Source organism: Chaetura pelagica, unplaced genomic scaffold, assembly GCF_000747805.2.
Source record: "Chaetura pelagica isolate M959 unplaced genomic scaffold, ChaPel_1.0 scaffold117, whole genome shotgun sequence".
Lineage (NCBI taxonomy): Eukaryota > Metazoa > Chordata > Aves > Apodiformes > Apodidae > Chaetura > Chaetura pelagica.
In genome coordinates this window covers 4,638,195-4,661,634 of record NW_009954185.1, presented here as the reverse complement: position 1 = coordinate 4,661,634, position 23,440 = coordinate 4,638,195, and the positions used below count along the sequence as shown (strand labels likewise).

The following is a 23,440-nucleotide window of genomic DNA, read 5'->3' as shown; positions in this document are numbered from 1 at the left end:
TGTTGAGGCCTAATGAAAAGCTCTATTGTGCAGCCTTTTACTAACACTCTTTTCACAATTCTGGCTGAGAGAGGAATGTGAATAAAAGGCACAAGCAATTAAGGCGGAAACCTCATCCTTTTTCATGATGTATTTAGGGAAATGGAAAAAAAAAAAGTGCACGTTGATCAGAAGGATGCACTTCAAAAAAAAAAAAAAAAAAAAAGGAAAAAAAAAAGGAAAGAAAGAAGATGGGGGTGAAGCAGAAGAAAAGGAAAACAGTACAACCTTGATAAGATCACAGCATTAGAAGAGGACAAATTTACAAGCTTGTCCAGAATATGAAGTTAACCAAACTCTGTTCACTGTTAGTAAACTGAGCCTCACGCCGATCAGAAAAGGCACTCCCTTGCCTACCGTGCTTTCTTTTAAGTGAGAAAAAAAATCTTGCTTTAGTGTCAGGGTTTGATCCTACAACAGGAAAAAACATGTGAAGTTAAGGAAATCAGATACAAGCCTCCAAAATCCCTGCACCAACTCCACTTCGTGACATACAATTTTGCTTCTCAGGGAAAACGATTTCAGGCTTAGTAAGAACTGCATTGTGCTGAATGAGATAAAGGGACACAGTAAAAGGTTTAAGAAAAAGTTGCAGGCATTTATAAAGGAAAATTACCTGAGAAGGCAAACGTCAAGATGGAGACAGGCATGTTTTAATGTTATAGAGCACTCACTTTTAGTCACTCCTTACGAATCTGATTTTTAAAAATAAACAACATACTAGCCATTCAAAAAAACTATTAAGAAAACTGGTAAAAAGTAATAATAAATGTTACATGCATTGTATTGCTACTCCAAATAGTAAAATCTTTAAGCTCTTTCCACTCAAATAAGGATCACAAGAGCATTTCTTTATGTCCCTATGCATAATTTTGATAGTATTAAAACAGCCACTTGAAATGAGACTACAGAAAAGGCAGAACAGATTATCATGAAAATCTACCTAAATGTTCCTGCACATTTCATTAGGGAGGCAGATTAAAAATTTTACTCCTTTATTGTGCTTTTTTGAGTCAACTGGGAAAAAAAAGAAAAAAAAGACAAATTAAGAAGGCAACGCAGGCTGTTCTGTACAATCATTATTAGCTATTATTGAATCAAAGTTTGTATTGCTATCAAGCCTAAGTTACAGGAAACAGAAAATAAGGGGAAAGACATTTATCTCATGTTTTTGAAATGTTAGGAACAAGCTGTGTTAGATATGCACGTTCAGAAAAACTGCTCTTTATTTTTCCCTTTTATAATGCAACCTTCCTTACAGAGATGTTTTAATTTGAGCATTTTGATCTGCTTTTAATAATTAAATACCATGACTTCTAGAAATGGAAGGCCAGAAAAATACTGTGCTGGCAGATATTTAACTTCAATAAGCATGCCTTCTTGTATTTAAAAACATCTTAAATAAAACTTTGCTGACTGAAACCTCAGACTTTCAAGGCCAGCCAGCCAAGCAATGGGAACCCAAAGGTCCAGCCAGGCAACCCCATTTACTAATGTCTTTGCACTAGCACCACTACACAACTTCTGTTTATTAATTTATTGTCAATTAGCAACAGATTTCCTGACTTTTTTTGCTTGCATTTTTTTTCCTCCCACAGGATGCCATTTTTTCCCATTTTCCTTTGCTTTAACTGAGACATCCATTTTCCATACCATATCACAGATTGTATGAAATATTTCTCTGTTGTGAAATTTTCTGGTGGGTTATCCTGTGGCCCAAAAAGTGGACCTTAAACTTTTTAAACATGGAGAATAAAGAAACAGTGGTCAAAGACCTGGGGTCTAAGAGGCTCTTCTCTAGAAGGTGACATTTTGTTCAAGAACCAGCTATGCAATAATATCAAACTATTAATTTCTCAAGTGCAAAGAAAAAATGAGGGAAAAGTGTCTCACTAGAATGTTGATTTTACAGCCCATTAAAATTTTTAGTTATGAATTATTTCTATTAAAACACATGTATTAAAATATTAACTTCCATGCACTGTCCCACATTCATCTTCTCTCCACAGACGTGTATAAGCCTCAGCCCATCTTCCCACAACCTCATGTTAATTCGAAACTCCCACTATTCTCACCTCCCTGAAGAGCCAGGCAGATTCTCATATTTTCATCTGTTGTGGTAATTCTTATTTTTTACAGTTCATTTGGTAGCTATACCAAGGAGGCGCTTCTGAGATAAAAACATGCTCAAGTCCCCATGGCCACATCCATAGTCCATGGCCATCCACATGGTCACGAGCTCTGGAACTCTTTAGCAGACCCTGCTAGAAACTTCTGCACCAAAACACGCTAATGCAGGTTTTTGGAATTATAAAGAAAAAAACCTGAAATTCACCATAAAAACAGATTATAGCTGTGCAGAGGTAGGCTCTCCTGTTTACCAGGTTGATTTTTTTGTTAGTTCACTGTTTAAAGGTTCTTACATTATTCCAGTGGTCCAAAGTATTTTTAAGAACCAAAAACAACAAAAAAAATCTGAAAGGCTTCTGTAACCTATTACAAATTTTTGCACTGTTCTGCTTTTATAATACCCTCTTTCCATCACTTAGGGGTTTATCAATTCTTTTTATGGTGAAGGGTTCATCCTGCCTGTGTTGCAATTCTTTCCGAAGTGCTACTCATACATAGTACATCCACATTACTTCTCCTACAGTACAGACACAGTCGCAGCAAAGAAGGTGGAGGAAGGTACAATAAGGAGTGGAGATGCCAGCAGGTTTAGCCATCCACTGTGTTTGCCCTGGTACAAATGTCTACCAAAATACCAGCTCTGTCTGGAGGAGCTTACTGTCTGCAGCAGACAAAGCACAAAAGAGAGAGGAGTATGTTCAAACATCATGCCATGCCCTGGGTCACACAACAGGCCAGTGGAAGAGACAAGATTGAAACCCACAAACAACTCTTCAGTCAGGGTCCTTCCCAGGGAAGGAACCTGGCTCTGTATCCATGAGGAAGCCAAACATTTACAGACTTGCATCATATACTGTAGGAGCAGCTGCCACCCCTCAAAATACTAACAAAGGCCTCAAGTCTCCTCTTATAAACAGGGAACTGCTCACTCTTTGCTGTTACTCTAGAACTTGATACCTCTTTCTACTGTCCTTAAATTTATTCCCGTAGCAGACTGAAGGTTTTGCCTGAGCAGTTTTTATTGATTCTGATGTCTGGGAAATGCATGTCTGAACTATTTAATTACTATTTAATTATTCTGTAAATATCTTATTTTTAGATGTAAAGAGTCACTACATTTTTTCCCAAGCTCAGGAATGTGAGGCAAGATACACAATTATTAGAAGTATTTCCCAAGCTATTCTCAAGTTTGCACCACTGAAAACACCAATAAATTCTCAAACAACTACACATTTCAATTCACAAAATTCACTATGAATCTACTAATGCACATAGGCAGGAATGTACCACCCTGCATCTTTCAGCTACACAAAGGTATATTTTGTGCATTCCTTTCACGTTCTGAACTGTGTCTCATTAAGAGAGGACTTTTCTTATAAACAAAGCATCAGTAAGAAGGTTTGTTGTTTTGTTGATGTTTTCTTTAGTACACTCTACAGCAAAATCTGGAGCAAGTCAAAGACTGGGATTTTTATTTTAAGAGCAAGCTGAAAATTATTTCATTAGCTGAAATGTTTTTTTCTAATATATATTTGTTTCCCAGCTACTCAGTTTTATCATTTTGAAGAAAATAATTATTCAAGACTGACTACATGAAAGGAGCATAGAAGGACCTATGTAGTGGTGATACAGCACTTAAAAAAGTGATTGAGATATGTGGACCTGGAGGAGCTGATGAGGTGAATTAGAGGTATTGGTGCATACCCAGAGAAAAGGAGAATGCCAGAGGCTTAAGGAAGAAGGAAGGCAAAGCTAAACCCTCAATTCTGTGCCAATTCTTTACCCTCTTTCTCTATCCTTCTTTTGGTCCGTCTTCCACAACCATACCCAGAACCTCTTTCCTGATAATTTATTCACTGCAATTTCTTTCAATTTCAAATCACACCTTCATCCTTGCCCAAAATAATCTTCCAAGATCTTGCTTACAAGATAATTTTTCACGAAGCACATTCACTTTTAAACCACTCTTTCTATGAACTTTCCCTCTCATCCTCCACTGAAAACACTTTTCTGAGAAAGTAAGTTGTGGTACAGAGCCAAGTGGACATCCTGTCCAAAACTCAATATAACAACCCTGTGTGTTTAAGAACTTGATTTTCAACTGACTAACTCATGGATATTACACAACTGTATACTTGTGGAAATTTAACAGTGACTCTTACAGCATTGATATGTTTTGCAAAATTGATCAAAGGCGTTTAGTAAGTTAAAAAACATTAAGTATTTTTATTTTAAACACATAAAAGAAAGCATAGGAGCTAACATTATGCATGTTGCACCATTCACCTAAACTCCTAAGATGTTTTTTGTATTCCTTTTCCTGTCACTCATCTCATTTAATCTCCTTCATTGTGTAATCCCCCCTAGTGTCTTGTCTTGTCTCCTGACAGGCTGCAAGCTCTTCAGAGCAGGCACAATTGTCTTACTTGCTATATAAATCGAGTTACATGCTAATGTTAAATTAGAATGTTTTGACAGGATTTTAAAGTTGTACCTGATTATATGAAACAATAGAACTCTCTGATTTTATCTTCCTGAAATTTTCTTCTTAAATTAAAATTATACCAGAAGAGGGGAAGCAGGGGTTTTATTTCCTATTATTTTTTGAAACCTTATGGTTTTTCTCCTACCTGTCTTTCAGAGAGAGCAAGTGAAAAATGTTGGAGGTCATGGAAGAAGAAGAAAAAAGAAACAGTGTAAAGACTATAAGGAGTAGGAAACAACCCCAAATTTTTAAATTATAATTTCCCAAACCAGAATGATAAACAAAATTCAACGAAAAATACTGGAATAAACATTTCCTTATAGTAGAATCTGTTGAATGAAAAGGAAATTTTCAAATCTTTACCCTATTTTTGACAAGCTCTAGAAAAAGCCACAATAATTTTGCACTCCATTTATCATTTAAGCGTATTTATAATTAACAGTCACAGCTGATGGCTAGATGACAAGTAAGCCACTGCATCTCATCTCACCACTCATTCATTCTCATCCTTATCACTGTTTTCCTTTTTTTTTTCCTTTGTTTTTGGTGTGACAGTGGACATGTAGTAAGCCTAACTGGAGGCTGTGAAAGACACGAGCAGTGGTCCCTGATGTCTGGCTCTAGGCATTAAGAAAAAGAGTATGATGAAGATGCCACCAGTGGCTTCAAAAAAGAAATACAAACTGATTTCCTGATTTTGAGGACAGCTCTGCACAGTATTGACCAAGTGCTGCCTACAAGGGATTAGCCTGCTTAGCAGTTTAGAGAAACAGTTCAGTCCACGGAAGGGACGGCTTCTGAGGGACCTAAAAGCAGCCTTTAAGTGGACTTAAATGGGAAGAGGGTAAATTTAGGTTTGACATTAGGAAGAAATACTTCAGTGTGAGGGTAGTGAGACAATGAACAGGTTGACCAGGGCAGTTGTGGATGCCCTCTCAAGTTCAAGGATGGAACTTTGAGCAACCTGGTCTGGTGGGAGGTGTCCCTGCCCATGCTTGTCTGGTTGGAGGATAACAGTCAATGGACATAAAGTAAATCAAGAGAGGATCAGATTTTCTCCATGACGAGAGCAAGACATCCAAACAGGCTGTCAAATCAGGATTGTGAAGTCCCTGTCCTTGGAAGTTTTTATGGGATTCTTTCAGTTAGTAATAGCTTTAGTTGTGTTGTTATTTTTTCTACTCTTGATGCCTTTCATTGCTTTTGCAGCACTACAGAAGTGACACATTCTCATGTATGCTAAAAGGCAACGTTGTTAGCAGAAATTCCTCCTTCTTTCTGTTTCTATCCTCAATGCTATTACTCTTTTCTCATCCTGGGGGGACCATGAGGGTTTAGTCATATGCTCATTCTTTTCCAAGGCATAAACAGTAGCCCTGAAAGATGACTAGTATCTTTATAAAGAAGTTACAGTATGTGGTCCTCCTCACAACACATGGTTCCTATTTTTGTCATTCTTATAAAAGCATAGCAATGCCAGTATTTTTTTCTTGTGATTTGGTGATTGTCAATGACCTGTATGTCAGCTGATACAGCTGACACAGTTAAATCAGAAATTAGTGTTCAGTCTCTTTAGAAGCCAGACACATGGACACTGAGCACAAGAAAAATTATAAGACAGTCCACATGATACTTCATTAAACAATGAAACATGTGACTGACTAAAAAACAGAGATACATCAGCAAATTTCCCTGAGGAAGTTTATGGTATTTAACTCCTAAACATTAATTTTATTGTACTGTATGAGGAACCAATTAACTGAGAGTCTCATTTTATCGGACATTGGAATTATTGTTCAGAATATAGATGAATAGTAAATTCAGCATATTTTAATTTTATTAGGCTTGGCTTGTTCATCTCACACATTTTTTTGCTAATTTTAAAAAGTAATTAGATTCTTCATCAATAACTTTGTGTGCATTATTTTATTTAGAACACTTCCAGCAGCAATGAGCTGATACGTAAGACACATACAATGTATCTATTGTATATTCAGATTTTTCCCCCCCTAATTGGATATGGTTGAAATAGTGATTAAAGCACTTTCAGAAAACCTCATGTTGATGACATCTGACTGGTAACACAATATGATTTGTTACAACAAATTATTCACAGGGGAGAGGAGGAATGAGCAAAGAAAAACAGTTATTGTTTCCAAAATTTGGCATAGTTCCATAAAAAGAACATAGGTATCAGCAACATAAAAGGCTCCCCAGCAGCCTTCCTGAGAATTTGAGAATAACCTGGAGAATATATTTGGGGTAGATCCCACTTCAAGAAATACAGACTCAGTAACTATTGGTTCCTGAGAAAACAAATCCTAAAATTCTCCATAGAATTCAATTTCTTGCATACCTCAGTTAAGAAAATTAAGTATGTTGCTCTCCATCCTTCAGAGAAGAAACTACCTGGAATTTCACAGCCTTAATCATAGTGAAAACCCCCAGGACTGACACAAGATACCACACTGCCATCAGTGGCTAGTCAACATTTCACTTCCTTTTTATTGCATTCATCAAATGCTTAAAGAAGCAATGGAGTGCAGTTTCCAAAATTAATCTTGCTTAGCACCATGAGCTGGGGAAGGCCTATCTCCTTTACACAGTTTGGGCTATTCTGTGTCTTTTACTGGACAGCTAATTGCCAACTGTGCTGCAAATGCAGAACTAGAGGAAACATGGGGAAGCATTCTGACCTGCTGCATTCTGCTCCTTACAGTTGCTGAATACCAAATCTACCACTGTTCTCAGCCTAACTCCTGTCTTTTCTGTAAACAGCTCCCCAGAAGAAGCCCCTTTTGCTTTCCCAAATCTTCCCTTTATCGTCTCTTATACAGAAGAGACAATCATGCCTTACTATTCCACATACAAATCCATACATATGTGCATTAGTAAAAGGATCACAGTAGCAATGTCTAAAGAGCAGCCTCCTCTGAGGTGGAACTATGCAATTTTCAAAGGGCTCAATACCAGACTTACATTCTATCACTTAAGCTGTTTCTGTAACTTAAAAGCACTTAACTACTATTAATTAGTTCTAAATAAACTCTCATTATTTCTAAGAGTGGCCCTAGCAGATCTGTATCATCTGGTGTGAAATCTGACTTCAGTGAAGTCAACAGCAACAGCTCCTCAGACCTCAGCAGAGCTGACATTTTACCCACCATTGCTAAAATGCTGGGAGTCATGTACATTACCTGGCAAGTATCACAAGTAAAGCTGAACTAGCAATAGAAGTAGGAACAAATGATAGGGTCAAGGAATGCTGGCTGACAATAACAGAATGGTTAAATGACCTGAGCACATATGCATAGCCCCAACGTGGGAGCAGCTTTGCCAGAGTTCAGCAAGTGCAGTAATCAGGATCTGTTTGGTTTCAACATCAGCTGAAATGGAAGGAGCTCACCTGCTGCAAAAGCCAACTCATATACTTAGGGTACTGGAGTTGATTCCTAACACCCACTTATGCCACAGGTCACTTAGTTAACACCCCATTTTGAAACATCAACTCTTCATAAAGAGACCTTTGTACCTCTATATAAATATTATATATGATGTATATAGTAAAACACATATAAGGAAGTTAGCATAAAAATCAAAAGTAAGACTTACATTTCAAATAGCACATAGTGAATGGATAACCAGGTATGTACCAAGTAAGTAGGTAACCAGTATTTTTTTTTGCTTATCATGGACAATACAGTCTATCACATACTGCCAACTTACTTTTCTCATATAAAAAATGCTTTGGTTGTAAATAATAATATTAAATATTTTACACATCATGCAATCATATCTAAGTATGGAGGTTAAAAATCAACTGGAACCACAGATTATTAATCCTTTTCTCAATTAGAAATATAATCCTGATAGAAATTCCTTTCTTTTTCTCTGCCAACATTACCACCACACAATATGCCATAGAGAAAAAAAGGGTAAGTGTCAACTTGTGTAAATTGTCCCTTATGTATTGCAAACCATCTGTTTAAAAAACAAAACAAAATTCAAAACCAAGCCACTCCCAAGTATGATCTGCTATGCAGAAAAAGAAGGAAAAGGAAATTACTGTGTTGAACTAGAAGTCATAGTCCATGGCCTGCCATGTGATCATGGAGAAAATATTTACCCCTCTCCGACCTGTATTTACCCAATTTTGCAATATATTTGGAGAAGTGTAAGTGAAGAATTCACTCTCCACATATTACAGATTGATATTTTGTATTCTTTTGAGCATTTCAGCCACCTATAATGTTTCTGATGAAGTATGAACCCAAGCAGAGAAACCTCTTTGTTTCCAATGACAGATCACATACACTCTCTGAAAACACTGGGAGACATAAATTTGACCCTCTGTTGCTCTGACACGGACAAGTGAATCAGAAAGCATTGACTAACTTAGTTTGGTTTCATTATCTAAGCTGAATAAAAGGTATTAATAATTTTTCTCATTCACTGACCTCAAGGCCTGATCATATTTTCTCTTTCTGCTGCAGCTGTGCTGAAGAGGACACTACCTTCAACCACAGCCCCCTGCAAAGGTTACTACTGAAACCAAGCTGCTTGTTTGATCACTTCCCAATATGTTTCCATTAAAAATAAGCCAGCTCCATTTAAGCAATTTTAACAGACAGTCCTTGTTATCCCAGCCTGGACAGAAGCAAGTTAAGGAGTGCTTAACAAAGAAGCTTGGCCATTATGTCAGAAGTTAGAGGCACAGTGATGAGCAATGGGAGGCAGTTCCCTGTTCAGCTAGTTGCCCTGCAGACAGAAGCAGTGAATAACCAAGTCCAGCACGACTGACTAGAGTCCTGCAGTGGTTTAGAGGACATGCTGCTGAATTTGAGATACCCTTTTAGAGATCCCACTTTTCAAAGGGGCAGGGCAGATAACAGTATAAATGTCCCTTTGAAGATGTCCCCAACCAGCCACCTAATCAAGGTTCTTGGTATTAGTTATAAAAATATTGGTTGTCACAACAATTCCCTCTTCCTTCTCTCCCAGATTTTTAAATCTCTCTTTCACTGAGAAATAGCATGTGAAAACCTTCATAATTCTTTGGTTATTTGTGACTGGAACTGAATTGCCCCATGGAGATTTTTATTTTTCCTATGTGTAGGTTGTTAATGCTAATAAATAACAGAATCATCACTAGAGACTTCCTGTCAATCAGCCAAAATAATTCTGAAAATCTATCAGTCCAGAAGAAAGGCAGTGTTTTCCAAAAGGCTCAGGAAGACGTACAAGTGAGATTTGATTTTCGTAAGTTACATAAGTCAAATTTAAAACATATGGTAGCTCAGGTAAAGATGCCGGTAGTAGGATCTTCAGACATTCACAGGAAGGCCTTGGATTCAAAAGCAAACTCTGTGAAAGTTAAGCATTTAATGTGCTGAGAAGCTGAGCAAATTAATCTGCTGCACATCCTGTGTTGCAGTGCTGTACTGGTACCCACTTGAGCTCAGTTTGAGCTAGCACAAGTGACTGTTACTAAAGTTTACAGTTCAAAGATGTGCTAAACATCCCTGAGACATAGATCCTAGTGCCCCTGTCTAAATCTTCCAAGTTAAGATTGAGTCTCCTACACCACTCAGGTGCTTTAGAAAATTTTATTCAAAGCTCTTTGGCTTACAATTGACCACATCTTTGCCAAGGGGACTCATGCACAAAAGGGCACGCAGGGAAGTGGGAGAAATGTGCTTTAATGACCTGTCAAAAACATTATTATAACTGTAACATGAACATGTTACAGTTTTAAGGCAGCAATGTTTCTGATCGCTACAAGCTTTCTAGGTGTAGCGAAATCCATATATGTTTTTTTGTTTACACTGAACTGTGAGTAAAAAGAAAAAATCCATTGGACTACTTATCACTTTTTCTCAGCTTCTCAGTCAAATTCAGTCAAACATGCCAGGGAATCACCAAACACAGAGCTGTCTTTTTCCACTGGCTTCTGCTCAGCCCTAGACCTTGGCATGCTGTAATTTCCAAGCCTTACTGCCAGGAGCAGCAGCAACTTTGCTATTTTTTCATTTTCATTTTCAAAGTTTCACAAACATGCCATGTCATGTGTACTTCATGCATGTGAGGAACTATAGGACTGCCTTACAGTTAACATTCACACAATAAAAAGAAGAAAAAACAACCTCAACTCTTACTATCCAAAACACACTTCACTAATGTGGAACTAATTTAATCTGCCAGATATATCTAACACGGTGCTTTCCTGACCTTTTCCAGGCTTACAGTTATGGCAGAATTCATATTCAGTGTGGCTTTCAGTTAAACATTCTGTAATATGAATCACTACTACTCCCATTTGGGAGAGACTGAGTGTGAAAGCACTGGAAGAACAGAATGAGCCTATGCTTTGATACCTCAGCTGCTGAGGGGCATAAAGTCTTTTGAACAGTAATTTTCAGTAGTGGTTCCAGTCTGTACAATATTAGGAAAGGGATTAGTGGCCAAAGAGACCCAAGTTTGCTTTCAAGCACTGTACCTACAATGTTACAGAAACTGAAAGAAATCTGCAATTGTTGGCCAAGGCAGTTTAACTAAAAGAATCTTTTTATGTTTTAACTTTATGAAACTGCCACTGTGGCAAGACCTGAGTAACTCAAAACAACCGATGAATTCATGAGTTACTCAATGACACAGATGGATACACTGATGTGGAAACAATAAAGCTAAACACCCATGCTAGAGACAAACAGAGAGCAGTACAACAAACAAGTCCTACATAACTCAGTAGGAAACTGATGTCAGAAGAGTTATACAAGCACAAATGTATGAAAAGAAGTCTATGAAATTCCTGCTTTAGAAAAATGTATTCATGGAAATGGAGTTCCTCAGTTATTCTTTAACTTGTACTTATTATCATCCTGTTGACAGGAACACAAAATCCTATAGAAGACTTAAATAAAATTTAAAAAATAAATAAATCTGAGGAGTATGGAGAACAATATAAATCTTTCAAAGATTAAAAATGTAAATGCTATATTTTTTAGTATTACGCTCTCATAAATATACTCAATAGTTTATTTTAGTCCATCAAATTGAAAGGCATATGCTATCTTTGATCTCTGTGCAGAACCCCCGTTGAGATTAATGTGAGTTCTGTGTGAAGAAAGAGACTAGAATAGGCCCTCAGTTCACAACTAGTAAGGAGGCTGCTTCAGGAAAAAAACATATTTTCTTACAACAGTGTTGAAATATAATGGGAAGTTTCAAATAGCTTCTCTTCAGATGTATGTATGTACGTGCGGCCATGAGCACGTTCACTTGTCAAAAAGATCTGTCAGAAAGAAGGTGTACAAATCTGCTTGTTGTGTAAAATGTTTTGCTGTGACGTTGAAACACATCTTTCATCTCTGACAATCTTTTCTCAAATGATACCGACCAATTCCCTGTCTTTCACTTATCTGTGCAAGTTAATGGCTTTGTCCATCTGGTGAGAGAGGTGATACTTTTATGCAGGTTGGCATGATATTGTGCCCTACACCTACTTTCAGCTAAAAAAAAGATCTACAGGACTTACTGCATCCCGCTTTGTAGCTGAAACCAGGAGGAAGAAGGAATCCTTGTTGTGCAGCTGCTGCTAGGGTTCGTTGGTCTGGAGGGAATACGGGAATCATTAATGGAGGCAGCTGACCCTGGACCTGCTGCACAGGAGAGGGAAAAACAAACCTGGAATTTTTTGAGGGAATACCACTGCCTACATGCTTTCTTTTACTTCTGATCTGATAGGTTAGGTTTGAGTAGGTTTCTCCATAACGGGATGTTGTTCCAGCAGCATCAACTATTCAGCCTCATCTTAATTACCACTTAATATCACTTCAGATAAATTACCTCAATCCAAAATAAATCAAAATATTCCACCAATGCATACCTGTACCCCAATTAATTATTCTCCCCACAGTCTATAAGACCTCACTCCTTTTTGATGGTGGGTTTTTCTTTTTCATTGCACTGTGTAACAATATCTCTATCCCAGCCTTCACCCTGACTGAGTCCAAACATAAAAATACACACACACAGAAATACAAATATGCACGTAAGTAGTGTCCAGCACATTCAGTACTATTTTTATGCCCATACATATGCACTTTTCTGTACATGTGAAAATATGAAGTTTCTGGCATGGTAAGAAAAAAGGCTGAGACACTTAATTCACAAACAAAACACAGCTATATCTGAAGTGTTAGCTGCTCAACTTTGCACTGCAACTGTACACAACCATGCAAGTCAGGAAATGGAAAATATTATATTGTAAGTGGATACTGCAGGGGACTTAAGACATGCAGGAATTAGTCATCAAAACTGGAAGTTGGCCATGGCACAACATCTCATATTATTGCTTTTACCTAGTCCTGTCAGAGATTTTAATTACTAGAAATAAACATCACCTTTTTTTTTCACACATGAGAAATGAAAAGTTTGTTTAAAATGTTGGATTAAAAGTTTGATCAAAACATTAAATGGCGGGTTTTAATTAAAAAAACACATTGTGCTGACCGGTTCAGTCAGTAAAGGGAAACTGACTCATTTTTTAAGAGCGGTCATCTAGATTTTTAATGGCACTGTAAAGCTAAGGCATTGCAGGTGCAGATACATTATCAAAGACTAAAATTTAGTTTGCGGTCTGTAGCCTTAAGAAACAAGGAAAATTAGAGAGTTGATAGACAACCTTTTTTGGCTAGAGGCAAAAGAAGATGTCACTCCCTTCATTACTGCCTGCATAGCCAGAACTGGCAAAAGAGAACCTGTGCCAGCTCCTTGGTTGCCACAGGTCAGACCACAGCATCTTGACTTAATTTTCTTTTAATTTCATTTCCTGAGGATCTAGGAGATGTCTCTGTTCACCAGACACAAGGCAGAAGAGTGATGAACTTTGGGAAGGTAATTTCTTCATTTATGCCAGGACCTGTCAACACCTGTATGTGTGCTGACTGCATCTTCATAGTCTGAAACCAAAGGCAAAGATGGAGATGAGGAGCACTGCTGATGGAAATTCTTGCACTGGGAGATTAAGGTTGGGACTGAAGCTAGAGTTGATGGAGTTCTGCTCACTGAACTAATTTGATCCATTTTTTGTTACTTCAGTAGTCTTCTTGCTATTCTGATCCTGTTAACTAGAAGAGATACTTTTAACTGGATTGCTCGAGAAAGAAAACCTAACATATAAAATATGATTTCTTCTCTGTCTCCACTCCATCACTCCAGAACTGCCCAATGGCTGCGTTTTCTTCATGTGTTATTTTTTGTTTGTTTTGTTTGGGGTTTTGTTGTTTGTTCCCCCCTCCCCCCCTTTTTTTTTTTTGGTTGTTGTTGTTGTTGCTTTTTAAGACAAAGACAAAGTAACTGTATTCTTTTAGAACAAAAATGAACAGCCATGTGGAATTTTTGCATAGTACTCTTCTTCGGCAAAAAGCCACAGAACTTCTTTTTTTTAAATGGTTTCCAAGGATGAAAGTGACTTTGCCAAGCAAAGAAGCTTCAAAACAGGACTCAAAAACACTAATAGAAAGACAGATGGTTCTACTAAGAGGTTTGCTGCCAAAAAAAATGTTAAAAAAAAGTGAAAAAAATGGAGTGATGTTATTGAAGCTGACTGCAAAGTTCTCTGATGACTGCAAATACTCTTGTCCCACTGCAAGTGTTAACTCTGCCTCCAGGGCTAATATAACTAAAGCACCACACACACACACAGTTGTCATTGCCAAGCCCACAATGTAGCACAAGTCTGCACTTGATTCCAAGTGACTGCCAAATACACGAGCAAAACACTACACTGAAAAATTCCCATTTAGGAAAACATTTACCAGGAAAATGCCCTTTCTTCTTAAATCTGACTGCTGCATTTCATTTTTTCAAATCACTGCTTCTCTTTATCTCTCCAAGGGGCCTTATACCCACTAATTTCAAATGACACAACACAACCCTGGTTGCATTAAGGAGGTAAGAACTATAGAGTGATGAGGATGGTTTGCATGGATACAGAAATAACGCAGTCAAAACAATGTCATTTTCATTCCAGGATGGAATGTATGTAGCACCAATCAAACAGCTACACTTAGTTTTGTCCCAAATACATGTAACTGCAAACATTAGTTTATTTTAATACCATTACCTGACATGATACCATACAAATTATGGACTCCTCATTTTTATGGCTCATTTAACTATTACATCTTAACTTTTAAATGTTTATTATTATTACCCAGAATTGCTAGGATACAACTGTTTCAAGGGGAAGAGAATACAGACCCTCCTTATGAGTTTTACATGAAGGGTACTTTATTCTGTTTTTTTAAAAAAAGCTATTACTACATCACATCTCTCACTATTGTTTTTTGTTATAAAGTTTACATGCTTTCCAATGTTATCTTAATCATAACTCATTAATATTGCACTTCCAATTTGAACATAATGAACTGCACCTCAGAGCTGTTTTTCAGGCCTTTCAATTTGTTCTGCTACTGGAGATATATATATGTCCATAAAAAGAAATACATGTTTAACAACCTAAAAATGCATATATATAGCTGTCAATACTCTCCACTTGCCAATTTCTCTATGTGAGTACTTCTTAGTTCTAATTACCTGAAGGTAAAGATTGTAGTTTAGATCCTCACAAAATTACCAATAGATTTAACAGGCTATAATTTACCCTTGTAACTTCTCACCTACTTTAGGATATTACTTTGGATGATAACGATATAATCTTCTAAGGGCCTGTTTTTCACTATTGCCACAATGTTAGCTGAACACACGGTTAGTTCCCTGATCTTTCTTTTAATTTGCACACTGTTACCCTGTATGAGATGAAACAGAAGTTCTCTTGTACTGCATGACAAACTATAAAAGCATAGTATGCAGAGAAAAAGCATATGACATATATAAAATAAAAAATAAATGAATTTATATCATGAGAGCTTTAATATTCTATACAATTCAATTCACTAGTCATGGAATTCATACTTTCACATATCTTTGACAAATAATTTGGGGCAAGAGGGAAGGCTGTGATGCAGTAAAGGAAGTAAAACCCCACCACTTGACATTTAGTTTATGAGAAAGACCCCTCTTTAGGAAGCTGATACACAGGAGTTCAAACAGGCCAAGAAAGTAAAGATTCCCTAATTCATAATGGGAACAGTGAGTAATCTGTAATGGCAAACTACTTTAGGAGCAGAGGAGATTACCACCAAGTTTCACCTAGAGCCCAAAGCAAAACCGGGACCCTTCATACTTGTCAGTAAAAATCCAAAAAGGGTACTAGCCCGAAAGAGCTTACCCATGAAAAAAACAGTACAAGCACATTACAGGAGACTAATCATGTATCTACTGTCCCAGTGAGAAAATGAGGCATCCAGAGTTGCGTGTAGAGGTTTTCAATTTTGGGAAGTGTCTCACTGTATCTTTATTTGTTTGAGTGCCTTTGAAAAATCTGCCCTTAAATGACTTAACAAAAGAAATTTCTTGGTAAACTTGGAACTGAACCAAGTTGTTGAAGCCTGGGCCAGCATCTTCACAAATCTGTGCAGGTCCTTTATGACCCAACCATAAAAATCCAATGGCACAAAGATGTGCATTCAGTGTAGCCACAGCTAGATCCCCAGCAATCCTAGATTCATTATAATTTTAGTATTTTCACCTAAATTTTGGTCTCCTATCTAGTTTTAGGAACATACTATGGTTACCACAGCTACCTAAGCACTAAGCAGTATACTTTTAACAGTTACCCCTACTGTTTGTTACTAGCTCCTGCTGTGACTTATATAAATTTAGATTCCAAACACTTGATAACTACAGTTTTACTCTGTTTTCTGTAAAGCTTAATGTGTGCTTTGGGCCACTATATAAATAGCTGCAAAGACAAAACAGTTTCAGGGAACATTAAGGTTGCAAAGTTAGGCATTCAAGACGTAGGAAATGCCAGAATCAGGATAGCATGCCTGACCTTATTTTGGTCCTTTATGCCCATGCATCCTGACAGTCTTTAATTAAAAAGTTCACAATTTTCCATCTCACATGAGTCTTGCTTAATGTAGCAGGCTTATAATATTTGTCAAGTAACATAAACCAATACTTACAACAAATCTAAGCCTCTAACATAGCAGCTGCTATTAGCTTTATTTTATCTTTACATACTTCCACCAATTTCATTTCCACAGTTGCTCATAACATAATTATTAGCACAAACTTTTATAGAAGATTTTGTCTCTCCAAGGTAAGTATTTCAATATATTGCCCAGCATCCATATATAACACTTCCTACTGAGGGGCAAATACTGATCTTCCACGCACTCGCAGTTCTTCAGAAGCAATTCTATCCATTTTGGTGAGACTGGTGATGGAGGAACACATTACTCTGTGTGAATAAGAATGACTGCTGCAAGCAACACTCCCTTCTCTATAAACTGACAAAATTTGGAGCAGTACTTTAATCTTGAGCTGTTTAGAAGACGCTTTTCAAAAGCTGGATGAGCACCTTTGCTGACATGATCTTACATGGTTTCTTCATGTAAAAGTGTGGCTAACTTTTATTTTCATTTGAGTTGTTCTCAGCTGCCTCAAAGAAATTCAGATTTTACATTCCTTGAACAGTGGACATACAAGAATGATTCTTTTAACTTCAAACTGCTGTATGAATATCTTCTTGCTTGTGACTTGTCTATAAGTAAGGCATCTCTTCTGCTCTATATGAAAGAATGTAATGTACATCAATGTACATGCAATAATATAAATCTATCCTTCAGAATTATGTGTTTAATTGCATCGTCCCCCTTCGACCAGAAACACTTGGCTCATGGTGGTGCACACTATGCTGAAGGATGGGATTCTTTAATTAGTGTATGTGCTGGCCATCTCTTTCTCTTTTCCTCACACCCCCCCACATCTATCTTAAGGGAAATAAAAATATAAGCCCTTATAAAACTACAATCTGCTATTTTACCTTACAGTGACATTTAAAATAAGAAAACAAAATGTTGTTCTCTTTATTCTCTTCCCTACATCAGTTTTCTAAATTGACATGAGTGTGTCATAAATCTATACTGCAGAGAGCCTTGCCTATCCAGGTAATGCAATGATCACTCTCCTACTGAGTTTCAGGTGGTTTTTTATGGGGTGTTTAGTGAGTGCTTAAGACTTGAAAAGGAAGGTGGATGCCAAGAAGCAGAAATGCAGCGAGGAAGACACTGACAAGACAGCCAGCACACCCTTTCTACCCCTTGCTCTGACCTAAAGCTTTCCTTTTACTACTGAGGAGCAGCTCATTCCTCTGCCAGACATACTGGTATAGGGATCCTGACAAAGATTTTGTGAAGGTTTTTTCTTAGTAATCTCTATCTCAAAAATATTCTGCAATGGATTATTTTGGCCCTAAATACTATTCTTCCCTTTGCTGCATAAGAGGCTTACACAGTTCATACCGGCACTTAATTCATTCTGTCTGAACAGCTCAGTTCACTCAATAGCAGCATCTCACTGTTCACGATTGTTTGCAAACACAGTGATACTGATTGTAGAAAAACATGCTCTCATGGTGGCAATCTTTTAAGAATAAAGAAGGCTACTTAGGGAGACACCCTCACTCTCCCATTACAACTCCATTAGCATAGCAGAGCTCTGCTTGAAGTGACAGTGTAGAAAAAAATTATTAGTTTCATGGAATATGGAAACAATCTTTAACAAGTAATAGTTAGTATGTATGCAACCTGGACCAAACTTTCAGGAAAACTGAAATGCACCTCAGAGAATTACCTAAACACTTTTCATTTTTTAAAACGCAAGACTTTCCAGGCTAAGTACTTTCTGTCTTTGCTCAGTCCTGCAAGAGAATCTAGGTGTCACTACCAGCATCCATCTCAAATTCATCTCATCATAAAGCCTGTAAGTACTACTAAATGAACACATGCATAGCCTTTTTAACGAAAGTGCAGAAAAGTGCCTTAAACTGACAAATAATACAGACAGTAGCTGTTTCCATGTCAATAACTTGCTTCCTTCCTCCTCTTCATACTAAAGAACAAAATGTGATGGTAAGAGACAAACACTTCCAGCAGCACTCTGAAGGACATAAAACAAAACAACCTTTTGCATTAAGGAACATCTCTTGCACACTTTCAAAGGAAAAAGCAGAATTAGTTATTAATTTATGTCACTAAAATAAAGGGCTTTAGAACACTTCTTTTGTATTTGGTTTGGTATAGAAAAAAAAGTACAGAGGAGGGAAATGCAATAAGATGACTATTTTTTCCATCTGGGATGACATGTAACAATAAGTCGTCATGCTTGTGTAACTTTGCATGTATGCTATCTACAGGGTGGTTCTGCCACAAAGGCTTTTGAAGAAATAGCCTAACTGAAAAGAAATAGGTTACCTGAAATAAAAGGAACATAAACTGAGATTCATTTCAATATGCAACTGTTTAAAGTTAAATGCCTGAGAGTTCGTGCAGGAACGGCCACTTCAGACTACACAACACCGAGGTGTGTGGGGTCCTCTGGCATAACTAGGACTTTCAGAGCAAGCTACTGTAATTCAGGTAACAACTACACTGGAAGACTGAACTGCACTCTCAAAAAAGCCCTTTCTAATCAAAGCAAATAAATAATTTCCTCTTTCCTTTTTATAGAAGAAAAAGATCCCTTGTTTGGTTTATTGAGCCATTCAATTCATGAAGAGGTTAAATCCAGAAGAGGACACAAAATTGGCTTTTCAAGTATGATGACTAGTGTTGGGGTCAAACAGACTTATTTCACCTCGCTTAATATTCACACAAACACTTGTACCATAGCTTCCAAGCACCTAGGCACCCTGTTTAAATAGTAGTACTTCTCCTAGAAGAATAAGCCAGGACTATAATGGAAACCTGCCATAAACCTGCAGCTGTCAAAACTGCTGGTTCATATGGTGTATTGTTCTCTATTTGTGTTTTTGCTGGCTAGCAATGACTTGCTCCTAATATGACTGTCATGTAGCAAGAGTTAATCAACAAAGTCACTCCCTTCAAACTGGAAAATCTATGAACTTACATTGATGACTGATGCTACCTCACAGCATATGACAGAGCACGCAGTTCCCAGATGCTTGGTTAATGCTTTTCCCAATGAGGTCTGGATCAGTGCTGAGCATTCTAGCAGTAAGCTATTCAGCAAAACATTTGTCAGTGAAAAGAAAACAGGTGTGAGATTTCCTGATGTGTTTTAAAAGACAGCATGTAGGATAATTTCTCTAGCTGCACATGTGTACTGTTTTCTATAGTTAGCTGATCTATTATATATTGGTTCAGTTATTCCAATTAAAATGAACTACATGGTTTTTTTGTGTATATCATAAAGAATCAGAGACAAAAGTAGGTATATTTCCTTTGTCATTGTTTGTATAAGCCTTCCAGAAGTCACCTGTATACTGTTTCCTTCTGATTTCCCACAGTCTCTTTCTTTAAAGAGAGTGAAGTGGTTGGGTTTTTGTGTGTGCTTCTAACTCAGCCCACTTTCTCTTCTAAGTCACTTCTTTGGTATTACTAAATGCTCACATTTTACCAGATCAAGTCTTTGTTCAACAGTATCAAGGAGTGCTGTCAAACGAGCTCTGGAAACAAAGTCTGGTATTAACTATTGCTGCAGAGGAAGCAGAGAAAAGCAAATAGGACAGTCTGTGTCAGATCTGTGTTAAATGGGGGCTGTTCCTATTTGAAACTGTTAGGAATAGAGTGGCAGGTATAGCAGTCAAGATGATCTATAGGACTTCTCCTGTAAGAGCACAGGGGTTTTTTAAACATATACAAGGTTGACTCTGCAAATCTTACCATTAGGTAAGACCATTAGGTAGACTATATGAACAACTGAGAATGGGATATAGAAAGAGAGGGAGAAGAGGAATCATCCAGAACTGACTTTTCAAGAACTTCTGTGTAATGTTGGAAGTAAAACAAGGCAGGTAAAGAAATACATTGTAGCATTACACACCACCACAGGCAGCAAGTCTGGCTCCTTTTTGACAGATAAATTGTCTGGACAGGGAGAAATGCCCCACCTAGATATATTTTCAGCTCCTCTGAGACCCCTTTGGAATCATCCTGACACCAAAGTATTATTGTGAAAGTTTTTATGCAAACAAGACCATAAAATGCTCGACTATTACCCTGCCCAAGATGGTTTTCAGGTTGAGAATGCAGATTAGGTAAATACATTTATTCTAATTGTGGTTCTTACTGCTATGCAGACTGAGGTGCATGCATCTTTTGGGGTTTTAACCTATTCACATTTCTTTAGTGCATTTTCCCCAAAAGATCAGGAAATGGGTGGCAAGAGAAAGGTCAATGCCATTGTACTTAAGCAAGGCTGACTGGTATTTTTTGTCATATAAAATTATTCAGAGGCATCTCTGTGTTAAGGTCTGCTGCTACTCCTCCCCCTTTACCCATTGTTGATTTTTCTGTAACACATTCAAACACTAGTAACTAATAATTTTGATATGTAAATTGCAGTAGTATTTTTCCTGTCTACTGTTCTAAAAGTAAGAAATGTTTAACTTCTGAAAAAGGCAGAACAGTAATAATATGGAAACCACTGTATAACATGGTGTATAAATGAAGTCAAGTGCCATGACCTCATTTTTGTCACAATGGGTAAGTCCAAATTCATTAATAGATCAATATCTAAGGCCAAAACCACTAACAGTGGACTGCTTTCTTCAAAAGACTAATTTTTAAAATAATGACCCTGAGGTACTCCTGGAGAAAAGCTGTGAATCAAGAATAGTACTCATCCATTTGTTAAAACACTGCTTGAGGGACCATAAAGTAAGAGAGGATGACATACGAAGGAAGTGAGTGTGCTGTGGTACTTCAGTGGAAAATGAAAGGTTTGCAAGGCAACCCCATCCCTCATCCTGGTCTTTTCATCCTCACCATGGCAGGCATGGTAAGTACCAGTACTGGGAAGTGATAGCTCCCGAAAGCTTTCTTCTGCTCCTGAAGTGGTATCTCCCCATCTAATGCTCTTAAACTGCACTATCACCACAATCTGACCTTCTATTTCAGCTCTTCCACTGCCATTCATTATGAGTCACCCATGACACACTGCTTGTTATGGTTCTATACATAATTACAGTAAAACGTTTAAGTTGCATCAACTGATGTGAAACAATTCTACTTTCATAACCCTTAATGCAGAAATCTTGGGTTTATAAATTAAGTGACACAAAAGACAAGGAGATCATGATATTCTGCCTTATAATAACTATTTCTTGCTTTGGTTTGGGTTTTTTGGTGTCAATTTCCTCAATATGATCTAATGTAATAGTACTAAATAGAGAGGAGGTAGTACTCTTTCAAACAAACCTCTAAGGTTTCAAGATGTATTCTTCACTCAGTATCTCTTTGACAAGTGGAATATCCTTAATTAAAACAAACACAACAACTTTAACATGTAGGCGGTGGGCAAGAAACAGGGCTTATTTTATTTAATATCATGTAGTGGGCAGAAATTCAAAACCCATTCAGCTGCTGAATAGTGCAATGGCATAAACAAATGTGAAAGTCTTATCAAAGTCATTCACTTAAAATCATACTATCTAGAAAGACAGAGAAAAAACAGACATAAAGGATTCAGGAAAACAAATTCCACACTGAAACTCTGTACTTCTGCTTGCTTTCTTTAAACTGAAACGTTGAGGGATGTAGTTAATAATACGGTATAAAATCTAATACCATGCAGGGAAGGAAGCATTCATTCTTTGTGACTTCACCACTGTGGACTTTGGCAAAACTGGGTCTGCTCAGAAAATCTTACACTTAAATCCACTAATTAAACCCTCTGAATGCTCCCTGTTTTTCCCAATTTTTGTATTAATAAATCAGATACATATTTCAGTGTATGTCTGTATTTCAGTGACATCAGTTTCAGAGCACTAGTTGCAATAATAACTCAATGGAACTCTTTCCTGAAGACATTATTATTAATAATGTTGTCATTATTCTTAATGTTATTCTTATTCTTTAGTGTTATTGCTATCTATGTGATCTGAAAACACCCTGCACTTAAACACGATCAACAAACAGTGAGAAAAACTAAGACGAAATGTTAGTAGAAAACCGTGTGGAAAACACATTTCTAGTACTGCATAGCCTCTCACTACCGCCCAGGGAAATGCACAATAGAGACTTCTTTTCAATCTTTCAGCTGTTCAGACTTGTTTCTGACTGTCCCTTTTGCCAGTGGAATTGTTCCTCAATAGAGTTCCTTTTTACCATCAAAAGTTAGTCTTTCAAAGTGAAATGGATTCAAGTTGTAGATGAAAGCCTATTTAAATAGATACACAGCCACTCTTGCATTCATGTCCTGATGCTTTTTTTTTCCTTGTTTTGAAAATCCTCACACAAAAATGCTTTCTGCAAGTTTTGTTTGGGAACAGTTTTTGAATAGGACTCAAGATAGTCTCTCATCTCGTGCCTACAATTTGGTGACAGCAATACAGTTAAAGCACAATTAACTCTAGATACAGTGATAAAGTTTGGACAACTCATCATCTGATTTCTGTATACAGCCAGGTAACCAGCGATCCAAATCCTGCAGCTTGTTACTGCACTGAATTGCAGGCATTTAAAAATTTCATTGTCCTAAACATTTTGTCTTTTTTTGCTTTGCTGTCTCCTTCAGTTCTTCCTTGTCTTCCTCCTCCTCCTTTATTATTGAAAATATGAGGAAAAACAACAAAAGGAAACCAACAACAACAACAACAAAAAAGTAAAGACTACATGTAATTGGTTCTTTGGT

General features: G+C 37.2%; 1 protein-coding gene across 1 annotated transcript in view; it reads right to left on the bottom strand.

Moving 5' to 3' along the window:
• SOX5 (SRY (sex determining region Y)-box 5) overlaps positions 1-23,440 on the bottom strand; it is a 289,699-nt gene that overhangs the window by 84,931 nt on the left and 181,328 nt on the right. Inside the window, exons 7-8 of the mRNA XM_010003011.1 lie at positions 12,189-12,312; positions 306-450 (exon numbers count right to left, since the gene is read on the bottom strand). Of these exons, the coding sequence (XP_010001313.1) occupies positions 306-450; positions 12,189-12,312 (269 nt within the window). The remainder of the gene's footprint in view (positions 1-305; positions 451-12,188; positions 12,313-23,440) is intronic.